This window comes from Xenopus laevis, chromosome 8L (genome assembly GCF_017654675.1).
Source record: "Xenopus laevis strain J_2021 chromosome 8L, Xenopus_laevis_v10.1, whole genome shotgun sequence".
NCBI classification, from domain to species: Eukaryota; Metazoa; Chordata; class Amphibia; order Anura; family Pipidae; genus Xenopus; species Xenopus laevis.
In genome coordinates this window covers 76943878-76963143 of record NC_054385.1, presented here as the reverse complement: position 1 = coordinate 76963143, position 19266 = coordinate 76943878, and the positions used below count along the sequence as shown (strand labels likewise).

The 19266-nt window shown below is 38.8% G+C and overlaps 2 protein-coding genes across 3 annotated transcripts in view; one reads left to right on the top strand and one right to left on the bottom strand.

The window, feature by feature from the left end:
• The window catches only part of spata7.L (spermatogenesis associated 7 L homeolog), a 50808-nt gene extending 36371 nt beyond the window's left edge, over positions 1–14437 (bottom strand). The window contains exon 1 of the mRNA XM_041573007.1: positions 14362–14437. The gene's annotated coding sequence lies outside the window, so the exon portion shown is untranslated. The remainder of the gene's footprint in view (positions 1–14361) is intronic.
• Positions 13663–19266, top strand: part of kcnk10.L (potassium channel, two pore domain subfamily K, member 10 L homeolog) — a 55040-nt gene continuing 49436 nt past the window's right edge. The window contains exon 1 of one of the 2 annotated variants that reach the window (XM_041573008.1): positions 13663–13751. In XM_041573008.1, the coding sequence (XP_041428942.1) occupies position 13751 (1 nt within the window). In that variant the 5' untranslated portion in view covers positions 13663–13750. Of the gene's footprint in view, positions 13752–14595; positions 15126–19266 lie in introns of those variants that run through there. The other variant, XM_018230392.2, reaches the window with a different exon arrangement.

The following is a 19266-nucleotide window of genomic DNA, read 5'->3' as shown; positions in this document are numbered from 1 at the left end:
GCTCTGCAAAAAACCACACAGAGTTTCTGGAAATACACAATTAATATATATTATACACACATAAGTATAGAACATTGTAAAATGTGATTCCACTTTAAAATAAAAAGTCAGCACGCCATAATGTGGATGTGGAATTTTTTTTTATGAAATGAAGTCAAATTAACTATAATAATTGAGAGGTAGCTGCACTGTGCCATTAATGGCAGTTCCTCTTATATTCCGCAGCTGCAAATGGATAAGTAAATACAGTAACCTTTGCTAAGGAGCAAATACTTCTGTTTCATTCTGCAACCCTGGTTTGTTTATTTGTACATAGTTGTTGCTTGTTAAAATATCCATAAGGTGCTATATAAATTGGTAATGGTGAATGATATCTTCTAGGCAGGCTGCCAGTAAATTAATATAATATGTGATGTGCTTAGTACTATAATATATATATTAGTATAGAGCAGGCAGAGTATGGCACACACAGGGAGCATAGGGTAGGTAGAATATGGAACACACAGGAAACATAGGGCAGGCAGAATATGGCACACACACAGGAAGCATATGGCAGGCAGAGTATGGCACACACAGGCAGTATAGAGCAAGCAGAGTGTGGCACACCCTGGCAGAGTAGGGCAAGCAGAGTAGGGCAGGCAGAGTATGGCACACACAGGCAGAGCAGGGTAGGAGACAGGGAAACCTAGCAGGACCACTCTAAGACGAACAGTACATACTATAATAAGTACAGTGACGCAATGTCAGTGCTTCTACTACAATCTATGTAAGATGTGAACAGGTGAACAATGTGGACACTGGCAGTCTGAGGTGTGATCAGTACAGGGTCTTAAAGGTGTGAACAATATATGGGATTACAAGTGTGAACAATTCAGGGTTTTTACAGCCTGAATTAGAGGTGTAAACATTTCAGGGGCCAGTTAATCTCAGTTCTGATACCTTTTACAATTTACACAAAGGTGAGCAATCAAAACAACCAAACTTCAATGGAGGACCACACAGAAATTTTTATATGGTCCCCTTATATATTTTCACACAGTTACCTTATCCCCCACTTAAAGCGATAGTTCACCTTTAAACTATTAGTATGGCATAGGCATTGATATTGATATAGCAAAGCATACTGTATATCCTCAGCAAAGGATACCAACTCCTGAAGAATTTCATTGTCCATAGTTCTGGGTCATCAATAAACACTGATATTGCTTTCAATGCCCTCCCCAAATTATTAAAGGGATGTTAAATTCATTTCAATATATTGATGCAATATATGGTAAAAATTGCATGTTTGCTTTAGAAATATACTATACTATAATTAAGATGCTGCAAGGGCAAAAAGCAAACACTCTGTAGAATACAATGATTTACACAGGATAAAAACAGGGGTCAAAATGGGTCAAAAGAAAAAACAGGGGTCAAATGTTGCTCATAACTCTCTGCAGGACTATAGTATGAACAGTTTTCTAATATAGGTTATAGGACTTATTATGCAGATTGCTTGGTGCCTGGGGTTTTCCAGATATTGATATGGGATGACCATACTTTTCTTGATTTCAGTCTTTGATTTAACAAGTTATATAAAAGTGGACCCAATAAAGAGCTCTGCTGCACACCACTTGGATCTCTAGTTTGACAAGAGAATTGACCATCGACAACAATATTCAGGTCTCAGTCCATGTATGAACTGCAACACCAAGTCCTTAAATTAGAATGTAAGGGGCATATTTATCAAGACCAACAAAATTAAGTCGAAGTTTTTTTTTTGGTCGAATAGGTCCGTTTTCGATTGAATAGGTCCAAATTTGATCGAATTCGATTCAAAGTTTTTCCCAAAAAAAAAAAAAGCGTTGATTTTTCAAAGTCCACAAATTGACTCCAAATAGGTTCTAGAAGGTCCCCCATAGGCTAAAACAGCAATTTGGCAGGTTTTAGATGGCGAAGGGTCGAAGTTGAATTTTTAAAGAGACAGTACATGATAAATTTCAAAAATATAATTTTTTCACATTCAAATCGAATTTGGTATATTCCCTAGTCGAAGTACACAAAAAATAGCTCAAATTTTTTTTCATTTAAAAATTCACCTTGACCTTTGATAAATCCCTAAAAGTATATGTAGAATTGCATCAAAAACTTTATAAGAATCTAAGTAAATCACAACTTCTGACACTCCACAGTACAGACTGCTGCTTATAAAATAAAAAGAAGCAAATTACAGTACTTCAGTTTTCCTAACAATTCATTAGGACAATACCTGAGAAAAAGGAGTCTGAGTAAATCAGAAATAAACAATTAATTATTTCTCAGACAGTTGGCTACAATGACCTGCAGGTGGCATTGATGTTTCAAATTCATTATATTATCAGTTTAAAAGCTGCTATTATCTTAAAACAATTAAGAAAAAATTAAATACATTCATTTGATTTAAGAACTGATATTTCCTCTAGGCAGTCACCTCAACTCCTAACACCACACATTAGTAATGTACTGGTCAGAAAAACTCAATCTGTCCCTGACCTTAATCCAGGGAAACATTAACCCGCACCCTAACCTGCAAAATGTTGACATTGTAGGACCCACACCCAATCCGTATCCACATCTTCCCGTCTGTATGCTATTTCGTAATAGATTTTATCTGACCCACAAAATCTTGTTATGCAACAGCACACAACAGCATGAGATTTTGTAGGATCCTACAAAATCTGATCCCCATAGCTTTAATGTTAAGTCAGATGTTCATACATCTACCACACTGTAAGACTTTATCTCTTTGGATGAAGACACAGCATGCAACGTTCCCTTACAACAGGTGTGTCGCTTTGGGTGGCAAATCGTCCATGTAGTTTACACATCAGATTTTTGTATCAGTTCTATTATATTTTGACCCATGCAGCTACATCCGACTTATAGGATGCGATCTGTAAATCAGACACCATCCATTGTAAGTGTCTGAATTTTTTCAATGATAAATAATATTTTAAAGGTTCCAAAACTTCTATATAAAAACAGTGTCGGACTGGCCCACTGGGATACCAGGACAAGTCCCGGGGGGCCAAGGTGTCAGTGGGCCCTCATGCTGCTAGACATTTGACATATTTCATGGCTAGTCCCAAATTCTATGAGAGCAAAGAGGCTAAATAGATGGAATAATAGATTATAGTATGTAAAAGAAAGAGACTAGGAGAATAGAGGTTGAGTGAGGAGAAGAAGAATAATAGTACTGAGAGTGGGCCCCTGGTCTAAGATAATTTGGTGGGCCCCTAGTCAAAGGTTTTTGGGTGGGCCCCTGGTGTCCCAGTCCGACACTGTATAAAACGGTACATTATTTATTATTTTACCAAATTCCATGACTGTAAAACATACTTATCCGATTTGGTTTGGGGTATTCAGAAAATAATCTGTTTTATTGGAAATACCCTGCTAGTGTCATGGTTGCATTAACTAGCAGTTCTAGAATTTTAAAATCTTAAATACACCCCCAGATCACGCCAGTAAATAATCAGATTAGAAGCCCTCTAAGATCTGTGTGATTATTAAATTACACCTTCATGGTAAGTCACTGAGATCAATAACCTTTTAAGAAGAAAGGCTGCACTCATACTATCTGTGTGATGATATATATGTTTCACTTCCAAACTGCTCTCCAATGTGCATTAAAGCACTTCACACAGAAAACTGCAAAGATGCACAGCAAAACTATTCTCAATAAAACCTAATGCTTCAGGAACCTACAATGCTCTCATTCTATGTAAATCACATGGTATATGGGTCACTATAAGACGTGGGTGTACTACAGATATGTATTGCGTTTAATATGTGTTGTGGTATTTTTATGAACTGGGAGGCACATTTATCAAGAGTCGAATTTCAAATCAAGTTTTTTTTTAACTCGCATGAATTAGATTTTACTCAAAATTTGAATATTTGACTATTATTAAAATTGAATTTGTAAAACTGGGACAAATTTGACTGACTCAAAAACTCAAATTTTAATCGAATTCGACCAAACTTGATATGAGTTTTTTCGCATTTAATGGAACACCAGCAGTATAATCAGAGGGCAATTGGTAGATATTTTGCTCCTCGGGTTTGGAGTATAGTAAGGTTTCCAAATGATGTGAACAATTTGGAACACTTCTAGGAAATCCAATGAGAAGGCTACATTAATTGCATTTAACTTAAATGGGCTCTCTACCCAAAAACATTTTAACTCAAGTTTTAAAGGTTATTTGTTTGGTCAAAAAAACCCTAAAATTTTTCAAGCTTTAATATACTCCAACCTTGGAAATTGCTCAAATCCAAAAATAAACCATCTAAAACCTGTCAAGGTCATGTAGGAGTCAATGGCAGAGGTCCCTTGAACCATTTGAAGATGTTAATAGCCTGCACGATGTTCCAGTTTCGGGTTTTGCCCGAAAACTCAATCAATAAAAGCTTTTGAAGCTTTTCCCCCGAAAACTTGATGAATTCGAGTTTTGGGTTTCGCGACATAAACTTGCTGAATCAAGTTTTTTCTTAAATAAGAAACCTTTCAAGTTGCGAGTTAAATCGAGTTCATTCAAGGTACAAAAATCTTTAACATTTGACCTTTGATAAATGGAACAAAGGGACCAATGTCTCTGAACATTTCTCCCTTTTTTCTGATGGCAATGTCAGCTTTTTGTCTCAACTAGGTATAGAGAAAATAACATTGGGCTTTAGAGGAGGGAGTCTACAGACTATGTTAAACAAAAGAAGTGAAATGGATATTTCAATTGGGAATCAGATGACCCCTTATTTTAAAATGCTTTAAAGATGCCCTGTTTTTTCAAAGTTGCAAAATAATGTATTTCATACTTTTGTAAAATAATGTGTTTTTGTACATTTGTGTTTTGGTACTCCCTCGTACTTTTGTTTAATCTCATATTTTTACTATGTATCATTGGTTTTAACATCCCTCCTCCATCCCCTCCTCCTATTGCATAACAATTGCTTAACAGTGATTGGTGGGGCTTGGGTATATACCCTGTATATTGTATCTTGTTTATTTAGCCTATGATTTAGTGAAAACGTGTAAGGATGTTTAAAATCCTATATTTTCTTAAATAAAAGATTGCTGTTCTTTTGCTCCGCTGTCTGTGAGATCTGTGAGTCCGTGTCGGTGAGTGATTGTGGTTTGATCTTTTTCCTACTCTTTTGCTCCAAAATTGTATGTTGTTGTAGGAGATGAACAGCTAGATTTTTATCCACAATACAGCAGTTTCCTGCTTAATATACTGGTAATCTTCATTACACGAAGCCTTAAATAGATGCTATATGGATGTCCATTAATGCATTGTATGTATGCAGCGGAAAATGGTTATATTTGAAGACAAAATGCTATATTGGCCGCTTCGCTGAAGACAAGATTTATTACCATACATGAAAAAGACACATAAAGGCTGCTTTACACTGATTGAAAAGCTCTTCTTACGATATAAAAACAACAGGAAATTAAGAGATAATTTAATTGTCTTACTCCAAAGCACATTTTTAGTCTACAATGTGAATAAAATGCCACAGGAGAAAAAGGTGATGTAATCAGTTAATAACTGTAGAGCTGCATTAGCTGAGTGCAATAACATGTAGAAGAACTGGCAAGGGAGCATGCCATGAACCTGTATAAAGGCCCTGATATTATGTCACTAATTTGTTTTTATTCCGCAATAGGAATTATTATTAAATAGTATGTCCTAGATATGTTCATTCGAATCCTTCACTCGAGCTTAGTAAATGTGCCCCCTAAATCTGAATCCATGATTCAGTTAAAAGCTTTGTGGAACAGATTTATCAATGGTCGAATTATGAATTCATGGGAGTTTAAAACTCCCATGAATTCGAAATTCAACCAATCAAACAATTTGGCAGGTTTTAGGTGGTGAATAGTCGAATTTGAGTTCCTAAAGGGCCAGAGTAGGATAAATCTCGAAAATCGAACTCTATTTTTTTTTAAAAAAACTCGAATCGAATCTAACAGTTCCCTAGTCAAATTTGATAGTTTTGGCCATAAATTAAATTCTTTATTTGAAATTCGACCCTTGATTCGGTGTATTTTTTTCAAAGACGTTGCTGCCTTGTGTGAGAAGCCAGAAGACTGAATTTTTGTCGAGTGCATACATTAAAAAATCTTATAGAGGCTAAAGGATAAATAGAATTTTGATTTCAACGATGTATACAATGTTGATATACATTATAGCTAAGGGTCAAATAATGCTACATTTTTCATCTGTATCATGTCCTAGAGCAATGCAATGAGCCTAGCTGTAAATGTCAAATGGTTTCAGATACATATATGTGCAAATTAGTGCAAAAGCAGCATTTTATGTCCTTATCTCCCCTCAAACTGAGCTGACATATTCCTGAAAAAAGTCTAGCTGTATGAAAAGCATTTTATATTCCCCTTGTTCTCTGTGTTATTTTCAACTCTGTCCATGGTCCTGAAGCACAAATGCCTGATCTTTACTGGCTCATTCAGGAAATGACTCATAGATATTCATTGTTTAATGTGTAACAAACACCTCTCTTAATAATATACATCCGATCTGGGAGTATAGGTTAACAGAATCATTTGTTTTCCAGTAGTTTCTTGGTATCTAACTATTTAAACGCTAATTGTTTAAATGAAATAAATAACTTATTTATTCCTAATGAGGAATGATAAGACCAGACATTGATGCATGTGGTGAACGTACCTACATATCCAAAAAAAGCATGGTCCTTCTTGTGCTCCCACACAAGGAAACATGAAAAGACATCACATCACGCAACCACACACACATATATATTGTACACATGGAAATGTATGATAAGTATAAACTACAAAACCCATGGACTCTGGCTGGGTGTCAGGTTGCATGTATTGAGTTAATGACAATGCTAGGAGACGTCTTGCCTTACTCCTTACTTACTTATAGGTTGAAGCAATAATGGCAGAACCTACAGCTGAGCTGATGTCAGGGTTATATTACAAATAGGGAGCTAGTAATTGATGGCTCAGATTCCCAAGGGGCTTTGCAAATACTGAGCAATCTGAAGTCTGACTCATTGATAGCCTGAAATCTTTGCCAATAGCATTAATCTGATATCTGTTACAAGTGTTGTCAGTTTTCCCTGGCTGACAGACAGGCATTTTATTTCCTTCCTCTAATCATTAATGCTGCCTTACTTGCTTCCAGTATAATATAAGCTGCAGTTCATTCCAGGGTGACTATATGAACTGATACAGGCTGCAGCATTTATGAGTCACATTGTTTGAAAGATGAGCCAAATCTACTCTCAGGAATATCTCATTAAAGGTGTTGTTCACCTTTAAATTAACTGTTAGTCTGATGTAGAGATTGATATTCTGAGAACATTTGCAATTGGTTTTCATTTTTTATTATTTTTGGTTTTTCAGTAATTTAGGGTCCAAATTACCTAGCAACCATGCATTGATTTGAATAAAAGACTGGAATATGAATAGGAGAGGGACTGAATAGAAAGACGGGCAATAAAAAGTAGCAATAACAATACATTTGTAGCCTTAAGGAGCATTTGTTTTTTAGATGGTGTCAGTAACCCCAATTTGAAAGCTGGGAAGATTTAGAAGAAAAGGCTAATCATTAAGAAACTATTAAAAATAAATACTGAAAACCGATTGAAAAGTTGCTTAGAATTTGCCATTCTATAACATACTAAAGGTTAACTTAAAGGTAAACCACCCATTTAAATAGCTTTTCCCCCTTTTTCTTGATCCTGTGACCACTTATAAATCAGTCAGGCTCAAGCATTTACTGAGAGACAGAATAGGTGTTGGACTTCAACACATGCTCTGTAAACAAATATTATATCCAAGTCTACCTATAGTGTATTCATATTCCTGGGTGGACAAGCATACCCATAGCCACGGTAACGGGTTGCTGAGAATGACAGGGCATTAAGTAGCTATCACTATAGCCAGGGTATCTGGTTGCTGAGAATGCTAGGTTATTAAGTTGCTATCACTATCATCAATTTTAGTATATGGTTACCCATCTCATAGCCCACAGGCAAAATATGGATGTCAAAAGTATTTTTGCACCAAGCCAGACAGTGGACATACGTTGTATCACACAATCATTTTAATATAGTTGTAAAGATGATAAGTGGACCACTTTTTGCAAACTTTTGGAGAGCAATGTTCTAGCAGTGGAATCAATTATTCCATATATGGGATGAAAGTAGTCTAATAATTACCCAATTTTGCAAGCAAGCTTCACATTCTGAGACCAACTGCTTTAGATCATCAAGGATGTTTAACCTACTGACCCCAGTTGCTGTGGAACTAAAATTCCCAAATCCCCTTCCTCTCTTGCTTGAACCAAAGGTTTTTATCACGGCTGTACAGTATGGAATAATGTTAGAGATTTGTCAGGCATTGCTGTGAAGCTTTGCATTTCCTACTTACTCCATTAAATGGATACAAGGCACTATCTCCTCAATAACAGACTCCTAGCTGCAGTGACCAATTTGTAACACATATCTATTTCTTTCTAAATGTGTACAATGACTAATTATGGTTTCACACTATTTCTTTTCTGTTTGGCCTTGAATGATATGAATGCCTTTAGAAGAGAACTATTTTGTTTGAGAAACAGATTCAACGTTGCAGTAATACAAAGTAAACTGATTGCAATTGTAGCAGAAGCTGAGGGTCATTAATAATTAAACCCACCCCCCCCAAAATAAACTCTGTATTTACGTTGTAAAAATAATCTTTTTTGAGTTCGCTCATGAATATTAATTCATTGCTGACCCATGTGCATAATTAAGCACACATCTTGAACATATACTGTGTTTTACACTGTACTGAAGCGTTCATTGACTGCCATCTTAGCACTATAATAGGATGACACATTTTGAACAAGTCAGTTTGTCAAATTTCTACTATGATACTGCTGTCCTGTCAATTTTAAATAAAGTTGTTGAAAAGTGGAAATCTCTAGGAGCAACAGGTCAGGCACAAAGTGGAAGGCCACAAAAACTCACAGAAGGGCCCCAAATTGATGAATCATGTAGTGTTGCATGTGCTTGAATAGAGCACTCACTGTTGATTTTGAGAACTGTCTTAGTGTAATGTCTGTACAGGTATGGGATCCGTTAACTGGAAACCCATTATTCAGAAAGCTCCGAATTACGTAGCCCGTAGGCTCCATTTTATACAAATAATTAAAATTCTTAAAAATTATTCCTTTTTCTCTGTAATAATAATACAGTAGCCTGTACTTAATCCCAAATAAAATATAATTAATTCTTATTGGAGGGAGATTCATGGGCTGCACAGAAGCACAGAAACACGACCATGTACAATGCCAAAACATCAGATGGAGGAGCATAAAAGTCATCGTCATTGGAAATACATTCCTGGAATGATGAATCATAAATCACTATTTGATGGATGATTCTGGATTTGGTTGATTCCAGTAGAACTCTACTTGGCTGTAATGTTTGGTGGAGGAGGAATAATGGTCTGAGACAGTTTTTCATGATTATGATTATAGCACTACGATTATAGCACTATAGGTCCTAGTGAAAACAAACATTAAAGTGATACTGACACTAAAAAGTACTCTTCAAAATATTAATGTACAAGTTACCTATAGGTCATGTTGACAGTTTTTTTGCTGATAGAGCTGCTTTTGTAAGTAATTGTTACTTGAAGTTCCTAAACCTGACTGTTTTGCAAACCGGTCAGTTAGAGAAACTAATGCTAACAGATAACTGCTGCACAAATATGGCAGCCCCCTCATAGAAGCATGGGGAATCAGATAGGTAATGTAATAGAATTGGGCAAAAACTTTTATGGCAAAATTACAAGACAATGTTATGATAGATGTAAAAAAGATTTAATTTCAGGTGTCAGTATCGCTTTAATGCCACAGCATACACTGTGATGTATATATATATATATATACATCACAGTGTATATATATATACACTGTGATGTATGTATATATATATATATATATATATATATATATATATATATATATATATATATATATATACAGGACCGCCATCAGAAATCACAGGGCCCGTACGACAAAATTTCCTGGGCCCCCTGGGCTGCGCCCACCGCAATCCCCACCTACAGGTCCGCCCTCCCCACCACACAGTAAAAAAAAAAAATATTGGTGGCTAGGGTTCCCACATGTTAGTAAAAATAAAAAGATATTGGTGGTCAGAGCCACCCCATAAAAAAATATTTGTGGCCAGGGCCCCCCCATTAAAAAATATTGGTGGCCACATGAAAAAAAAAATTGGTGGCCAGGGCCCCCCCCACATTAGAAAATTGGTGGCCAGGGCCCCTTAAACGTCCATGCCTTGTCTGGCTAATCAAGTAAGTGTGGCGTGGCCGAGGCCCCCTTACCCTCGGGGCCCCCTACAACTCTCCCCCCTGTCCCCCCTGATGGCTGCCCTGTATATATATATATATATATATATATACATATATATATATATATAAATATATATATATATATATATATATATATATATATGTATACCAGATTACAAAAGTGGAGTAGCCAGCAGAAGCCAATAAAAAATCAGCATACTACCATAAATTGAACAATGAAAGTAAAGACCTGATTGATTGCCAGTGGTAACTGCACTTGTGCAATTTAGCACCAGTGCTTGTAAATAATCCCTAATTACATTGTTGAAAATGGCATGTTTCTTTGCAGGAACAGTTTTGGGGAAGATCCTTTTTTCAACAGGATATTGCACCTGTGCACAAAGAGAGGTCCGCATAGACTGGGTTTGCAGAGATGGAAGTGGAAGTATTTGGTTAACCTGCACAAAACCCATCAACAATATTCCAAAATCTAGTGGAAAGCCTTGTAAAATGCTCTGTGCAGCCAGCAGCTGCAATTAAAACACCACCAGCAAACATTTTACTGGTTACTTACTGCCCACGTCCACATTTATCCAGTGGTTGTAAATGAAACCTGGTAATGTCCAGTGTTACCTTACCCCTTGGGGAAATGCTGAATGCCCTATATGTACACAGAGCAAGCTGGGCATTGCAACACTATTGTAATGCAACCTATAACCAGGGCCGCCATCAGAAATCGCAGGGCCCCATACGAAAAAAATTCCTGGGCTGTGCCCACCACAAGCCCGACCTACGGGTCCGCCCTCCCCACCCCACAGGTCCACCCCCCACCACACACTAAAAAAAAAAAAACATTGCTGGCTATGGTTCCCACATGTTAATAAAAAAATAAAAAAATATTGCTGGTCAGGGCCCCCCCATTAAAAAAAACATTTGTGGTCAGGGCCCCCCCATTAAAAAAACATTTGTGGTCAGGGCCCCCCCATTAAAAAAATATTGGTGGCTAGGGCCCACCTGCTGTTAGTGAGCTGCCAACTACAGAAGGGAGGAGGGGAGGAGGGGAGCACAGGTGGCTGCATCTTCCTGCATCTGCATCTTCCAGTGACAGCATTTTCTTTACAGAATTTCAAGTCCTGGTAAAGCTGCATGGTGATTGGATGAGCGGGAGGAGAAGCTCAAACCTCAGCTATCCAATACCTGAGCAGCTCAACTGGGACTTAAACTCGGTGACCAATAAGGGGAAGTAATGGGCAGAAGATACCTCCCCTTGTGCTCCCGCTCTGCCTTCCCGAAGTCGGCAGTTCTCAGAAAGCAGGGGGGCCCGGCTAATCAAGAGTGTAGTGTGACCGGGCCCCCATTACTCTCGGGGCCCCCTACAACTCTCCCCCCTGTCCCCCCCTGATGGCTGCCCTGCCTATAACCAACAACAGTAGTGATATAATTTGACCATATACCAGTACTCTCCCTGTGTACCAAGCTTTGTCTAACTGGAATTTAATAGATGCAGGCTAAATTAATGGTCCAATTGCCCCTGATTTTTGCCCTTGAGTACACTGCTGTTCGTTTAGCCCCATAGATGTTACAGTCACCCCATACCTCAGACTTAACTGCCAAACGTAACTGGAAGTTATTGCTGTAGTAGCAATTGCATGCTGATTTTAGAACACTATATTTTTGTCTACAATAACTGAAATTAATATGAACAACTCTTGAAATAACCTTGCTGGCCATTACTAGTCATTTTGGTCATTCTGGTCATCAGTGGGATTCTGTCTTTTTTTTTGGCATAAACCTTCAATGGGATTTAATAGAAATAATAATGGTGCTTCCAGAATCTCCATCCTGCACCCACAGAATGTTGTTCGACTAAAATCTCTGGTATTCCTGGAAAATCTAATTTCATACAATTCCTGGATAAACATGCACAGTTTACAAATAAAATTTTTACTGGTTGTACCAGTGGCATAACTAGGCGTTACTGCAAAATAATTTTAGAGCACCCCCAAACTTTGCAAAGAAAACATCTCTCAAGAAACTGCTTTTCTGTCAGTGTCCCACTGGCCTTCCTATACCTTGTTTGCAGTTGTAAGGTATATTTCATCTATAGCTGGACAATTTAGCCAGTCCAAATAATCAGACTCTTATAAAGAAAATTGTGTTGGGTGTTGGGATGCAGTTAGAATTTGCCTTGAGTCTTTTATCAGCAACTTGTTAGGGAAATCATTCCAGTTGTGCTATTGACAAATAAATTAAACTGTAATGTGGTACATGCCATGACCAAAAGTATTATGTACCCCTCCCAGAAATGTACAAATTAGTACTAATTACTAACACCAACATCATTGGGAAAAGCAATGTAAAGAGACAAAGTAGAGAGAAAAGCAAAATGACAGCTGTTTTTCATCAAGTAGCTGTGTTTCCTGCAATGTTCCCTGTTATTGAGCATTGGCATTTTCTGGTGACCAGTTTGTGCTACTCCCTGATACACCCACAGTAAATAATTCCCTCACATTATAAGTGTTAGTTTGTGTAAAAAGGTTGATTTACATTAGCACCCAGGCACCAATGAAAAAAGAGTTCCATAGTGAACAGCAACATACTGTTCTGCAAGAGATAGGAGAGGGACCCCTGGAGTGCAGGTGGCGCTGGCATATGCAAGGAGAAGCTGTGTGTGTGGGTGGATGTACCAGGAGAGAAACTGGGTCTACTGAGGCGCAAAATGTGATGTTTTTAACACCCCACGAGTGAAGATGGCCAGTGAAGCAGAGTCTGACAAACCGTGAATATGGGATTACCTGTGTTTCTGTAGGGAAAATGCACATCTGACAATTGAAATAGACATGGTGCAAATCCCTTGTGTCCATGCCTTGGAGGCAGGGGGTAACTGCCACATAATCGCTGCTCCTTACTGAGGAATCAGACCTATGTCACCCAATTAAGAACATGCAGATGGAAAGGTTAAGAAGCTCAGATCAAGGTTGGCTGAGACACATCATGTTTACCTGCTTGTGGGAAGGCTCGAGCACAAATACACCTGCCCAGGAAGGAGACTGAGCTTTGAGCATCGGAGCACAGATGCTGCTGCGAGAGACTGCAATTCTGCACAGGCAGACTGTACAGCAGACAATGCCAGGAGATCTGCAGGAGCATACTGATTGTGCATGTTTAGCCTTTGTGCAGGCAAGGGAAGCCCGTGTGTAGGCTGCTAGCTTTTCCTTTGTGTGCCCTTTTTCCGTATTTGAATATGTATGTGGAGAAAGCCACCCTCTGCCGCAGGGACATCCCATGTTGCTGCCATGTGCCATTAGCCATCCAAGCGTATCTTCATCCAGAAACCCCACCTAACAGCACGGCGTTCACCTCTCCCAGACACTGAGCACCAGTAAGTAACCGTCACCTCATTCTTCTCAGCACCCCGTGCCCATTCACATCATTCTATGGGCAGAATTGTGCCTGCCTAGTGTCCTTTGTATGTGTTTGTGTGTGAGGAAATCGCTTGTTCTTCTCCCATCCTTAGAACTTCTCCCTTTCTCTCATAGGCAGAGTGTGTTTTTTTTTTGTTTGGGCAGGCTAATATGGTTGAAACTCTACACAGATTGCTTCACAGAAACACCATTCCTGAATAAAGATTTTACTAGCTTAATGTATAATAAAAGCAGTTTTAATTTTATGTATTGTACTACAAAGCAAGATACATACTATGTCATTCCACCATAAACAGCCTAATCCAACCATTATGTATAAATATGTGTGCATGTGTATACCATATATATGTGTGTGTGTGTGTATATATATATATATATATATATATATATATATATATATATATATTTAGTATATATATTGCCTCAGAACACAAAAACACAAACGAACCGTGAAGAGCACACACACACACTGTCTCTCTGAAATTATATTAACAAATAAATATGCATGTTGGCAAGTGGTAAAAACATACTCAGTATCTCACTGTCTACAGTGCACATGCTGCTTACATGAGGCTCACCCTTGCAGAATCTTCTTCTCACAGACAGCTGGGACAAGTCAGAGCAATGTACTACCAGTCCCTCCTCCTGCTCCCTCCTCCTCCTCCCTCTTGCTTGCACAGTACCAGCCTGGATTCCCTGAGAACTGTGCAGTCTCAACAGACCTGCTTGTTTCTAAGTACATGGAAGTAGAATTTTGCCAAAGTCCCCATTACTTTAAATGAAATTTGCCCTGTTGGTTTGAGGAGGCTTAGCCTCCCCATGCCTTCATAAAAATCTGCATATGAACAGACGCCTCCTGCTTCTGGATGCTACTCATTTGCATTTGATGTTCTCAATGTGTGTTGTACACACGGGTCAGGCAGCTCCTTCCAGTCTGTATGGATCTCTACACCGTAATCTCCTACTCATATTTGTAATGCTGCAGTGGTCCATCTTATGGACAACAGTCTGCTCCAATCCAGAAGGGGACCAGCCTACTGCTTATAGCTGATCTTATCATAGGACCACCTTTCCCCCCTTTTTTGTCTGCGATCCAACCACTTCTAGTTAGCATTGTCTCATCTGATGTGACTCCTGTCTGGCAAAGCCCTGATTTGCCCAGCCCAAAGCGCAGGCTCCACCAAGATGTTTGTGTAAGAACTGCTAGTGGTGCTGCAGCAGCAGGAATAGAGCTCAGGTTGGGATTTCTGTCTGGTGTTGGTGCACATTTACAGGAGAGATGAAATTCCCTATAGAGACCCCGAGGAAGCAGGTGAATTGGGATCCACAAGGTGTGTTTTGTCTTTTTCGCTCACTCATATGGACTGACTGACAATGTTTGCTAAACCATTTTATCTGCATGTTCTGCCACTCCTGCATATAGCTCCCATTACACACAAAGTAGTGTGTATCAAGTCACTGCGTGCACAGGGTGCCTATGAAGGTGTTATGACTCATTATCCACAGGGTGTTTGTCTCTGGTGTTTTCCTTGTTTTGCCAGCGTAGTTCCTGGGTGTGCGTGCCTGTCTACTGGTCTCAGATGCATTTGTCTGTCTGATGCCCTCCCAGGGCAATGCCTCCTCTTGGCCAGCTGCTGCGGTGTGTGCCACCGGCAGCTGGTGCTGTACTTGCTATGTAATGCAGCCCACAGGGATATCTGACAGTTTACTCTGTTCCATTAACATTTCAATTGCAAGTGAATAAACATTTCTGCAGTATTATAAATATGCATAGGGCAGGGAAACAACCGAGGTTTGGGCTTGTCTACAAACTTCTGCTCCCTGTGCTCAAAAGAAGAACTTCTACAGGGTGCTTAAGAGACATGTTGGCATGTCTTGGCATGAATCAATGCACTGTAAATGATATACTCTTCTTTAATTATATGTGCTGCACATTGCTCAAATCCCAGTGAAAACTCTATATGAACACTGTATAAACTGTATATATATAAAATGAAATGTTGGGTAGTGGTAAGGCTGGGTTAGTGCAAAATAATGTTTTGGTGTGAGGGAAGACCCACAGTGGCGTGTGTATTTGATAAAATGCCCTTCCTTTGACCTTTGCATGCACCTATACACTGTCTGTCTCTAGGGCACTATAATTATTTGTTCAGGCTAAGCATTAACTCAATTCTATAGAAATACTGTTGCTTGGTGACAGTTGATTTGTTTAGTCGGATAATCAAATTGACCATACTGTCTACCACTCTACCTATACTCCATTCCATTTAATCTTGCCATGATTGCTAAAAACGTATTAAGGGAGCAATGTGTCATGCAAAAATATACAGGATGCTGGAAGTTCATGGAGCATATTAAAGTAGGAATTCATAAGCTGCTGTAAGTGTTATGTGTGTGTTTTTCCCTGATAGTTATCCATTAAAATGCATGTTAGTATTTTGGAATGTACAGTTAAATACACAATTGAGCTCATTCCATAAAATGAACCAACTATTTATCCTCAAATGTCATCTTGCTGCACATAAAATGGTAAAATGGACTAATCCCAGGAAAGGCTTTCAGCACTTGTGTCTTTACAAGGGTGCAAAACCTATGTTGTGCACGTTGGGTGTGTCAAGGCAGCAATATCAGTGTAATTGGACTGTGAACTCTTACTGTTGCCTATGTTCAACTTAGAATGCTGTGTTGTAGTCTTTAAAGGGTTGTCCACCCATAAACTGTTTTTTGTACAGTGAAGTTAAATATAATTCTAAACATCTTGCCAATACACATTAATTACACATTTCCGTTGGTATTAAAATATTTTGTAAATATAATGGCATTTCAAAGCAGTACTTGCTTATCCCATTATATTGTCTGCTTTAACTCCTGCAGCAGAAGTCAGTTCTCCTCCAGGTCTGTAAATACTGTATGCTTCTGCTAATGATTGTTGAATTAGAGTCAGAAGCAGCAGTGCAGTAAGGTAAAAAGCCAGACACAGTTACAAATAACTTTAAAACTGTGGAGATATTTAAAAAAAATATATTTTATAGACAATTTGTGGCTAGAGGACCCCTTAAATCATTGAGTTTGAAAAACAGCCTTGTGGGCTTAAAATGTTGCTTGCTGAGTGATGCCCAAATTCTGCAAACAAAAGGCATTTTAAAACACTTTTGTGCCGTCACGTGGATGAAATACTGTAAATAACAGTGTGTGTACACTGGGGCGTACTATATATGAAGAACTGTGAAACTAAGGTGCTATTTGGAGAACTATAAAGCACTGGAATTTATAGAAATTTGACAAATGTCACAGTTCTTTGTGAACTCTAGAAGGGCATGCAAAATAATGTTGTACAATGCAAATAGTTTTTCATTTTAAAGTTATTTTGCTTAATATCTCTGCCCACCCGCAGTGATTCTGCTCAAATACATGTACCAGTTTACATATCAGTTCCCGAGAATGTTCAAGATGCTAATAAATGTTGTCTGTGTATAAAAACAGATACTCTACCCAACCATTACATTTGTCTTACTCTGCCTTTTCCCAAACCCTCTGAACTCCCCAAAGCTTTTGGTGCCTGCCATTAAATACAGTGATTTGCCCTTGCTTTGGTGTACTTACCATATATGTGCCAGTGATTACAGAGCCTAGGGACATTGTGTAAGGGCTGTGTCTGAACTTCATTTGGAAGATAAAGGTAATTCAAAGATTTTAGGGGCCGATTCACTAACCGACGAAAAGTCGCCAGCCACCACTTCGCATCCACCGTTACACTTCCCAGATGAAAATTTGCTCAGATTAAGCAAATTCACTAAAATGGGAAGTCTTGTCGCAGGCGCTGAACGCTGGTGACTTTCGCTAGTGTTACTTCAGCAATGTGAGCAATTCAAAGATGCGCTAGCATTCATTTCTGCCTAGAAAGGTCTTGCCCTCAGGTTAATTTGCATACGGATGGAAATTTTATAGTTGAATGGATGTCTTTACGTTATATGTTGCAGCAAATACATTACATTTCCACTGTTAATTACACATTAAAGACAATAGAGTTGTTATAATGCTCTACACATGAGCCCATTGTATAGTTTATGGGGGAAACCAGTTACCCAAAAAAAAAAATTCAGGACTTTTGAAGGCTATCCCGCTGAAAAAAAGAAAAGACTTTTAGGGGCAAATTCACTATGCGCCGAAGCGCCTAACTCTAGCGTCAATTCGCTAGCGTTGGCCATTTTCGTTACTTCGCAAATTCACTAACGGACGCTGGTGTAACTTCGCACCCTAAAGCCTGGCGAATTCAATAATGCGCGCATTGTTCTGAACGCTACCTTTTACGCTAGACTTCCTTCGCGACCTCAGACCAGGCGAAGCGCAATAGAGTAGATAGGGATTTCTTCAAAAAAAAGTTAAACATTTTTCTAGGTCCCAAAAAACACTGGCGTTTTTTCTATATTATGGGTGATAGGCTGAAAAAGATTGAAAAAATTTTTGGGGCTCCCCTCCTTCCCCCTACATTTCCTAACTCATGGCAACTTAACTATACAGTGGGCACATGTGTAGGGCAAAATAAAAATTTTATTTGATGTTTTGAAGGTTTCCCAGGCATTTGTAGTGCTGATACGTATTCCTCCATTGAAATTTGAATTTGGCGCCGTATGCAAATTAACCATCGCTAGCGTAACTTCGCTTCGCTTAGCGAATTAACGCTAGCGCAACTTCGCAACCTTACACTACCCCTGAGCGCAACTTCGGATTTTAGTGAATTTGCGGAGCGCTGGCGAAACTACGCCTGGCGAAGTGTGGCGAAGTGCGGCGAAGTTACGCCTGGCGCAACTACGAATCTTAGTGAATTTGCCCCTTAAGCTTTTTCCACTTGCAGAATATGATGTAAGTAACAGAACATTGAGGAAGATCTATGAACTCCAATGCACTTCTCCTGGTCTGAGCTGGCTGAGGCAAGTCTGGCGAATTTTAGTTTAGTGAATTTGTGGAGTAACGTCCATTTGCCTGAGCGAATTGTCGCCTGGTGATAGGGTGTGAATGAGCGTTAGCACCTAGCTTTCACTAGAAAATTGGCGCCTGCGCCCAATAGTTAATTGTCTAAGTCCCTGCGGGCGGTAACGCTGGCGAATTGTCACCAGCGTTTGCCTCTTCGCCCTTTAGTAAATCCGCCCCAATGATTACAAACCTTGCATCTGTATGACCAGTGTGTGGGAATGGCACACTAAAAATTCTGGGGCAAATAAGTGTTATCTAGCAACAACAGATATGTATTTTAAGCATAAAGTTATTCATAAAAACAATAAAAAAACAAGTTTAAATCATATTGTAAAAAAACAACAGTTCTAACAATTTTGCCAATTCTTTTCCACAGTGCACCCCCCCCAGAATTAAAACATATTCACACTTGTCAAAAGAAGGTGCAAAGTTTTGCCCCATATTTCTGAGGTGCAAAAATGTCGCCAGCTAGCAAACTGTACAAGTCCAACTTATGTA